Source organism: Cetorhinus maximus, chromosome 7, assembly GCF_964194155.1.
Source record: "Cetorhinus maximus chromosome 7, sCetMax3.hap1.1, whole genome shotgun sequence".
NCBI lineage: Eukaryota > Metazoa > Chordata > Chondrichthyes > Lamniformes > Cetorhinidae > Cetorhinus > Cetorhinus maximus.
In genome coordinates this window covers 147740286-147750251 of record NC_135885.1, presented here as the reverse complement: position 1 = coordinate 147750251, position 9966 = coordinate 147740286, and the positions used below count along the sequence as shown (strand labels likewise).

The window sequence follows — 9966 nt, the reverse complement described above, 5'->3', positions numbered from 1 at the left end:
CAGGTATTTCTATTTGTGTCGCGCACTCTGACCCGCCCTTTGGAATGGCCGAGGTCACCAGCACCTTCCTCCAGAGCCAAAATAACACCAGCGCGTAAACACATTAGAGATAGTTAAACCTCAGCATAAAATTATACAACAGATGTTCAAAGTCTGAGGTAAAGGACAGTTCCTGCCGGAGTAACCATGGTAACACCAGAGCCGCTCCCCACAAGCTTCACTGCGCAGTCTCCGCTCCCTCCCTTATCCTGTCCATCCTCATCTAACTCCGCCCCTCATCCGGACCCCGCCCATTATCGCCTAGCCCCGCCCCTCACCTTGACCACGCCCCCTCGCCACCCTGACTCCGCCCATCCACATGTGTCCCGCCCCTCACCCATTTCCCCGCCCATTCGTTCTCAGCGGTTTTATGCCTCTGACCCGGACGTGGAAAGGTTGCACTTCCGTTCCAATCCCGCGGGCTCTTAAAAAAATGGCGCCGCTGGCGCCAGAGGGAATCAGAGTCTGAGGAATTGGGCCTGAGGGAGAGTGGAGACCGGGTCTCGGGCCTGGGAACTGGGTTTGCGGGAGCGGCCCATTCGGGCAGTGGGAAGGCGGGCGATGGCCAGTGTGGATCACAAGTCCCCGAACCTGCTGTTGCAAAGCCTGTGCTGCCGGATCCTGGGCCGCAATGAGGGTGAGTGGGGCCGGGGACTAGGGCTGGTCAATCCAGCGCCTTGCGCGTCTGGCTCAGAGACACTGAGGGTGGATATCACCAACAGTGATTCAGTCAAAGCCAGAAAGAACAAACTCAGGGTCAATTGGGCGCAATGTTTGCTAAACAGGGGAAGCGAAGTGTAGTAACAGCAGCAATGGAGAATTGTGCCCAGGAATCAGACGCCAGGGCATGGGCAATAATTATACAGCAGGTAACAAAGATGCTGGAGAAAGAAATGAAATAGTCAGAAGGCCTGCCTCACGTTGGAGGAAATGCAAAAGGAACGAACAGATTTAGAGTTCTCCAATGGGAGTTTCAGCAATACGAACTTATGAATTAGGAGCAAGAGTAGGCAACCGAGCCTGCTCTCTACCATTCAATAAGATCATGACTGATCTGAATTTAACATCAACCCCACGTTCCTGCCTATCCCTGATAACCTTTTGCCCCCTTGCTAATGAAGAACCTATCTAGCTCAGTCTTAAAAATATTCAAAGACTCTGCTTCCACCCCTTTTGAAGAAGAGAGTTCCAAAGACACTCGACCCTCGAGAAAAAAAAATAACCTCATCTCTCTTAAATAAGTGACCCCTTATTTTTAAACAGTGATCCCTAGCTCTATGTTCTCCCACGAGAGGAAACATCAACTCCGTATCCACCCTGTCAAGACCCCTCAGGATCTTAAAAGTTTCAATTAAGTCGCCTCTTACTCTTCTAAATTCCAATGGATACAAGCCTAACCTGTCCAACCTTTGCTCATAAGACAACCCGCCCATTACTGCTATTCACCTCGTAAGCCTTTTCTGAACAGCTTCTAATGTATTTACATCTTTCTTTAAAAAGGAGACCAGTACTGCACACACTACCCCAGATGTGGTCTCTCCAATGCCCTGTACAACTGAAACATAACCTCCCTACTTTTGTATTCAATTCCCTTCACAATAAATGATAACATTCTCTTCGATTTCCTAATTACCTGCTGTACCTGCACACTAACCTTTTGTGATTCATGCACTCGGACAACCAGATCCATCTGAATCTCAGAGCTCTGCAATCTCTCACCATTTAGAAATAAGTTTCTTTTTTATTCTTCCTGCCAAAATGAACAATTTCACATTTGCTCACATTATATTCCATTTGCCAGATCTTTACCCACTCACTTAACCTATCTATGTCACTTTGTCGCCTCCTTACATCCTCTTTACCATTTACTTTCCTATCTACTTTGTGTTGTCAGCAAATTTAACAATCATACTTTTGGTCCCTTCATCCAAGTCACTTATGTAAATTTTAAAAAGTTACCCCTGCAAGTTTATTTCCATCAAGTGCCATCCTCTTACTTTTTGAAATTGCTAATCGTCTCCACTTCGACCACCCTCGTAGGCAGCAAGTCCGAGATCATTGTTACTCCCTCGTTATCCTAGAAGTCCTGGCATTGATTCCCTTGCCTTTTGTCCTTGTTGTAATGTATCTAGCCTTTACCTGAAACATCTTAAAAATCACCTATTGTTCTGTTATTGTTTTTTTGTCAATGTTTGGTTTCATTTTCATCTGGCTAGATTCCTTTCACCTCATTGAAATTAGCTTCCTTCCAATTTAAAAACTCTACTTTAGATTGGTAATGGAGAATAACCAGGAACAATCTAAACCTTATGATTCAATAGAGGCGTATAGTACAAAAGCAAGGATGTCATGTTAAATCCTAATAAATCACTGCTCAGGTTGAATCTGGAGTATTGTGTCCAATACTGGCATCATACCTCAGGAAAAATGAAAAGGCCTTGGACAGGCTGGAGAGGAAATTTACTCGAATATTACCAGGGATGAAAGTCTTCAGTCACATGGAGAGACTGGCGAAACTGAGAATTTTGTCCCTAGAACAGTGAAGGTTAAGGGGAGATTTAATAGAGGCATTCAAAACTGAGAAGTAAGTAGAGAGAAACTGTTTTCACTGGCCAAAGGGGCAGTAACCAGAGGACACAAAGTTATAGTCATTCTCAAAAGGTGCCAGAGATGAGATGAATATTTTTTTTATGCGCAGAATTGTAATGATCTGGAACACAGTGCCTGGAAGGGTGGAAAATGGAAAGGATGGAACCAGATTCAGTGGTAACTTTCAAAGGAAATTGGATGAATCCATGAAGGGGAGAAATTGTACGGTTATGGGGAAAGAGCAGGGGTGTTGGGCTAGTTGGATAGCTCCTTTTAAAGAACTGGCACAGGCATGATGGGCTGAATGGCCACCCTTGTGCTGTATGATGCATTCTAAACCTGTCTGTATTCCTCGTAGTCTTTATTCTGCTCCTACCTAATATAGCACTAATTCCTTCTTTACTACTATTAACACACACACTCCTTTTTGTACCTTATTCCATTTTTCTACTTCTATATGGTGCTGCCCATCTCCCTGCTAATTTTTCTTAAGTTTACCTGAACCACATGAGCGAACCTTGCCACAAGCACGTTGGCCCCAGTCCTGTTGAGGTGCAACCAGTCCCTTTGGAAAGGTGCCCCCCGCCCCAGAATTGATCCCAATGTCACAGGAATCTGAAGCCCTCCCTCCTGTACCATGCCTCAATCTTCCTATTTCTGCTGTCAATAGCATGTGGCACTAGGGGTAATCAAGTGATTACTACGTCCTACTTTTTAACTTCCCTCAATCCTGAAAATCTGACTGTAGGACCTCAATACCTGCTCTCTATGTCATTGGTGCTGATGTGTAGAAGAACTTCTGACCCACTTGCTTTGCCTGCAGAATATTGTGCATGCTCTGTGTGATGTCTTTTATGTTGGTACGAGGGAATTAGGGAGGCATCACACCATTCAGGGCTCCCAATGACAGTTACATAAATGCCTGTCTGTCCCCCTAACTATGGAATCTCTTACAATGACTGCATTTCTACACTTTGTTGTTCCCTCCTGTACAGTCCCTTGCCCGTTGGTGCCATGGTCTGGACTGCAATCCTTCAAGGTTTCATTGCTCCCAGCAGTTTCCAAAGCTGAGGGCTTGTTTGAGAATGACACAGGCCCCAAAGGCTCTTCCACTTCCTACATCCAGATGGCTGCCCATCTGCTTTCTGAACACACTGTGCCTGTGAGGTGATCGCCTCCTGGAACATACGATCCAGGAAACTCTCACCCTCCCTGATGTTCCGCAGTGACTGCAGTATCACAGAATCACAGTGCAGAAGAGGCCCTTCGGCCCATTGAGTCTGCACCAACACGTGAGAACCACCTGACCTACCTACCTAATCCCATTTACCAGCACTTGGCCCATAGCCTTGAGTGTTATGATGTGCCAAGTGCTCACCCAGGTACTTTTTAAAGGATGTGAGGCAACCTGCCTCCACCACCCTCCCAGGCAGCACATTCCAGACCGTCACCACCCTCTGGGTAAAAAAGTTTTTCCTCACATCCCCCCCTAAACCTCCTGCCCCTCACCTTGAACTTCTGCCCACTTGTGACTGACCCTTCAACTAAGAGGAACAGCTTCTCCCTCTCCACCCTGTCCATGCCCCTCATAATCTTGTACACCTCGATCAGGTCGCCCCTCAGTCTTCTCTGCTCCAACGAAAACAGCCCAAGTCTATCCAACCTCTCTTCATAACTTAAATGTTTCATCCCAAGCAACATCCTGGTGAATCTTTTCTGCACCCCCTCCAGTGCAATCACATCCTTCCTAAAATGTGGCGACCAGAACTGCACACAGTAGTCCAGCTGTGGCCTCACCAAGGTTCTATACAACTCCAATATGACCTCCCTACTTTTGTAATCTATGCCTCGATTGATAAAGGCAAGTGTCCCATGTGCCTTTTTCACCACCCCACTAACATGCCCCTCCGCCTTCAGAGATCTATGGACACACACGCCAAGTGTTCCCCAGAACTTCCTAGTGCCATGCCGTTCATTGAAAATATTTCCTTGTCAAATTACTCCTTCCAAAGTGTATCACCTCACACTTTTCAGGGTTAAATTCCATCTGCCACTTAACTGCCCATTTGACCATCCTGTCTATATCTTCCTGTAGCCCAAGACTCTCAACCTCACTGTTAACCACCCGGCCAATCTTTGTGTCATCTGCAAACTTACTAATCCTATCCCCCCACGTAGTCATCTATGTCATTTATATAAATGACAAATTATAGGGGACCGAGCACAGATCCCTATGGTATGCTACTGGACACTGGCTTCCAGCCACTAAAGCATCCTTCTGTCATCACCCTCTGCCTCCTACAACTAAGCCAATTTTGAATCCACCTTATCAAATTACCCTGTATCCCATGTGCCTTTGCCTTCTTTATAAGTCTCCCATGTGAGACCTTGTCAAAGGCTTTGCTGAAATCCATATAAACTACATCAACTGCACTACCCTCATCTACACACCTGGTCACCTCCTCAAAATATTCAATCAAATTTGTTAGGTATGATCTCCCTCTGACAAAGCCATGCTGACTATCCCTGATCAAACCCTGCCTCTCCAAGTGAAGATAGATACTCTCCTTCAGAAATTTCTCCACTTGTTTCCCTACCACTGACGTGAGACTCACTGGCCTATAGTTCCCTGGCTTATCTCTACAACCCTTCTTAAATAGCGGAACCACATTAGCTGTTCTCCAGTCCTCTGGCACCTCCCCCGTGGCCAGAGAGGAATTAAAAATTTGGGTCAGAGCCCCTGCGATCTCCTCCCTTGCCTCCTTCAGCAGTCTGGGACACAAATCATCCGGACCTGGAGATTTGTTCACTTTTAAGCCTGCCAACACCTCCAATACCTTGTCACTCCCTATATCAATTCGCTTAAGAACCTCGCAGTCTCTCTCCCCGAGTTCGATACCTTCATCCTCATTCTCTTGTGTGAAGACGGACGTGAAGTATTCATTTAACACTCTAGCGATGTCCTCTGGTTCCACCCATAGATTTCCCCCTTGGTCCCTTATGGGCCCTATTCTTTCCCTGGTTATCCTCTTCCCTTTGATATACTTATAGAATATCTTGGGATTTTCCTTACTTTTACCAGCCAGAGCTTTCTCATATCCCCTCTTTGCTCTCCTGATTGCTTTCTTAAGCTCCACCCTGCACTTTCTGTACTCCACTAATGCCTCTGCTGATTTGCTTCTCTTGTACCTGCTAAAAGCCTCTCTTTTCCTTCTCATTGTAACCTGAATATCTCTGGTCATCCATGGTTCTCTGGGCTTGTTACTCCTTCCTATCACCCTAGAGGGAACATGTTGAGCCTGAACCCTCCCCATTTCCTTTTTGAACACCCCCCACTGTTCCTCTGTAGATTTCCCCACAAGTAACTGTTCGCAGTCTACCTTGGCCAGATCCTGCCTTATTTTACTAAAATCCACTCTCCCCCAATCCAAAACATTTTGCAACTTGTTGAGTTCTTTGTCCATAACAAACTTAAACTGTACCATGTTGTGGTCGCTATCACTAAAATGCTTGCCCACCACCACCTCAGCCACCTGTCCGGCTTCATTCCCCAGAATTAGGTCCAGCACTGCGCCGTCCCTTGTTGGACCGTCTACATGTTGACCTAAAAAGTTCTCCTGTACACATTTCAAGAAATCCACTCCATCCAAGCCCTTAACAATATGTCTATCCCAATTAATGTTGGGAAAGTTGAAATCACCTAATATAATTACCCTATTATTGTTTTTACAGACCTCCACAAATTGTGCACATATTTGCTCCTCAATTTCCCGCTGACTGTCTAGGGGTCTATAATAAACACCTAACAATGTGGCAGCCCCTTTTTTATTCCTAAGCTCTACCCACAAAGCTTCATTCGATGCCCCCTCCAAGATATCATCTCTCCTTACTGCAGTAACTGACTCCTTAACTAATAATGCAACGCCTCCTCCTCTTTTACCCCCTCCCCTGTCTCGCCTGAAGATTCTATATCCTGGAATGTTGAGCTGCCAATCCTGCCCCTCCCTCAACCATGTTTCAGTGATGGCTATTATATCACAATTCCACATGTCAATCCTTACCCTTAACTCATCCGTTTTACCTGTAATACTCCTGGCATTAAAGTAGAGGCCATCCAGCCTTGCCTTAATCCCTTGAAGCTTACTACAGCTGTACTCCCTCTGACTTGATTGTTTTACTGTATTATGATGTGTCCCTATTCTGCTAACATTCTGTGTCCCCTCCCCTTGCCGAATTAGTTTAAACTCCTCCCAACAGCACTAGCAAACCCGCCTGCAAGGATGTTCGTCCCACTCTGGTTCAGATGTAGACCGTCCCGCTTGTACAGGTCCCACCTTCCCCAGAAACCCTGAGCTTGAGCTCAAGCAGCCAGACACTTCTCACACGTGGTCCCCAAAGGCACGTGAAGTGTCCTGGAGTTCCCACACGGCACAGGAATTGCAAGCAACAGGTTTCAGCTGCCCTTCCAGGACCTATGAGAAGATCTCTTCCCTCTTCTATAATTTAGTTAGTACCTTCTATAAACTATTAATTTTAATTAATACCTGTGGATCAGCTCTGTGCTAATATTCTTACTAATTCACTTCACAGAACCTCTGAATTGTTATAATACAGTAGGCCATTCGGCCCATTGTGTCTGTACCAGCTCTCCGAATAAGCAATTCACCGTGTGCCATTCTCCTGCCTTCTCCCTGTAACCTTGCACATTCTTCCTTTTCAGATAACAGTCTAATTCCCTTTTGAATACTTCAGTTGAACCTGCCTACACTACACTCTGTGTATTCCAGACCTTAACCACTCCCTGCATGAAAAAGTTTTTCCTCATGTTGCTTTTGTTTCTTTTATCAATTACTTTAAAATGTGCCCCCTCATTTTCCATCCTTTCAGGAATGGGAACAGTTTCTTGCTATCTACTCTTATCAGAAACCCTATGATTTTGAATACCTCTAACAAATCTCTCAGCCTTTTCTCCAAGGGAAACAGTCCTAACTTTTCCAGCCTACCACTTATTGTAATACTTGCCCTGATTGAAAGTTATTAATTATTAAGTTGAAATGTTATTAATTACTACGTTTTAAATGTAATACAGTCCATTATAGATTTGCCATGCTAGTTTAAACCATCGCTCTACTTTAGAGAGAGAAAAAACCTTATAACTCACCAACTAATCATATTCTGGCTAGAAAAGCAGCAAACAATGTGGGGTTTGTGGATGATTACAAGACTGGAAAAAAGGTGGGAAGTTATGTTCCATTGGGATTGGTGCTGGGACCACTTTAAATAAATGATTTGGACTCAGGAATATTAAGTACAGTTAAAAAATTTCTGGGTGACATCAAATTGGGGTAATGGTCAATACAATGAAAGAGTGCAAAAAAATACAGGAAGATGTTAAACTTTCAGAATGGAAATGTAATTGGCAAATGAACTTCAATATACAAAATGTGGTACATTTAGGTACTTGAGGTGAATAATATAGGTATATGTAAGGGGAAACTAGAGAAACGCATGAGGGAGAAAGCAATAGAAGATATGCTGATAGGGTGATAAGAAGGTTGAGGGAGTGCTTTGCAGATGATACAAAGCTTGGGAGTGTTGTGAACTGCAAGGGGGACGTTGTGGAACTTCAAGAGGACATAGACAAGTTGGTGGAGTGGGCAGATAGGTGGCAGATAAAGTTTTAATGCAGAGAAGTGTGAGATGATGCATTTTGGTAGGAAGAACATGGACAGACAATATAAAATAAGGGGTGAAATTTTGAAGGGAGTGCAGGAGCAGAAAGACTTGGGTGTATATGTGCATTGATCATTGAAGATGGCAGGACAGGTGGAGAGAGCAGTTTACAAAGCATATGGTATCCTGGGCTTTATTAATAGGGGCATAGAGTACAAGAGCAAGGAGGTTATGCTGACTTTATATAAGGCACTCATTAGACCTCAGGTGGAATATTGTGTACACTTCTGGGCACCATATTATAGCAAGGCTGTGAACACATGGAGAGAGTGCAGAAGAGGTTTACAAGAATGGTTCCAGGGATGAGGAACTTCAGCTATAAGGACAGATTGGAGAGGATGGGACTGTTCTCCTTGGAGAGAAGGCAGCTGAGAGAAGATTTGATAGAGATGTTCAAAAACATGAGGGGTACGATAGGGAGCAGCTGTTCCCACTCATAAGAACAAGAGGGCATAGATTTAAAGTAATTTACAAAAGAAGCAAATGCAACGTGAGAAAAAACTTTTTCACACAACGAGTGGTTCGGGTCTGGGATGCACTGCCTGTAAGTGCGACAGAGGCAGGTTCAATCAAGGCATTCAAGAAGACATTAGATATTTATTTGAATAGAAACAACGTGCAAGGGAACAGGAAAAAAGCAGGGCAATGGCACTAGGTCATAATGCTCATTTGGAGAGCTGGTGCAGGCATGATGGGCCAAATGGTCTCCTGTGCTGTTAAGTTTCTGTGATTCCGTATTACAGAGAATCAGGTCACTTGAAATAGGAACATTTTTGTCTGTATTGTCGTTTTTATGACAAAGTTGTAGTTTGTCTTAATTTCCCATCATATCTGTGGACCTGAATTGTCTTTTCCATGTGCAATTGTGTTTTACAGCTGATGTGGCTCAACAATTCCAGTATGCTGTGAGAGTAATTGGAAGTAATTTTGCTCCCACTGTGGAAAGGGATGAATTTCTTGTAGCTGAAAAGATCAAGAAAGAAAGTAAGTTGTCTCCTTTAATCAGTTTTAATAATGTATGAAAAAGTTCTGTATCAGAGAGTGTCAAGGCCACTCGAAATAGGAACTTTCTTTCTCATATCATCGTTTTTATGGGCAAGTTGTAGTTTGATTTAATTTCTTGGGCATGTGGATATGAAATGTCGTCACTGGCTGCAATCTACCAATTAAATTATCTTTCTTAACTTCTATCCTTGCAAAAAATCACTGAAAAGTCTCCTTTTTAAAAAGTGCATGTGCAATATTCTCATCTCATCCTCTCTCCATGCAGAATATAATACTATTGCCTACTGAAGTGTAACACCTAGTTCACTTAGCAAGCAATTGTTTAAAAGCTGAGTACAAGAATGAATGATTCGAGTATCGCTGAAAAAAGGAACATCCCGTCAAACTTTTCATCTTGCGCTCATCAGGACAGATCACAAGATTACCAACAGTAAAAGCTCAAAAGTTTATACTGCATGAGAAGAGAGTGCTGATTTGCTTGGCAAGTGGGCTCTGGTAGAGGCGTTGCCATAGAGAATGTAGCAGGGAACAGTTAACTGCCAAGCTATTGTTGAAATTCAAACCTGGCAGACTGACTCTGATTGGTTAAGGTGTTGCCAT

At 44.1% G+C, this 9966-nt stretch overlaps 1 protein-coding gene across 2 annotated transcripts in view; it reads left to right on the top strand.

The window, feature by feature from the left end:
- The first annotated feature begins 433 nt into the window (after window positions 1-433).
- The window catches only part of tubgcp3 (tubulin gamma complex component 3), a 116569-nt gene continuing 107036 nt past the window's right edge, over window positions 434-9966 (top strand). For both annotated transcript variants that reach the window (XM_078546096.1, XM_078546097.1), the window contains exons 1-2: window positions 434-676; window positions 9238-9345. In XM_078546096.1, the coding sequence (XP_078402222.1) occupies window positions 601-676; window positions 9238-9345 (184 nt within the window). In that variant the 5' untranslated portion in view covers window positions 434-600. The remainder of the gene's footprint in view (window positions 677-9237; window positions 9346-9966) is intronic.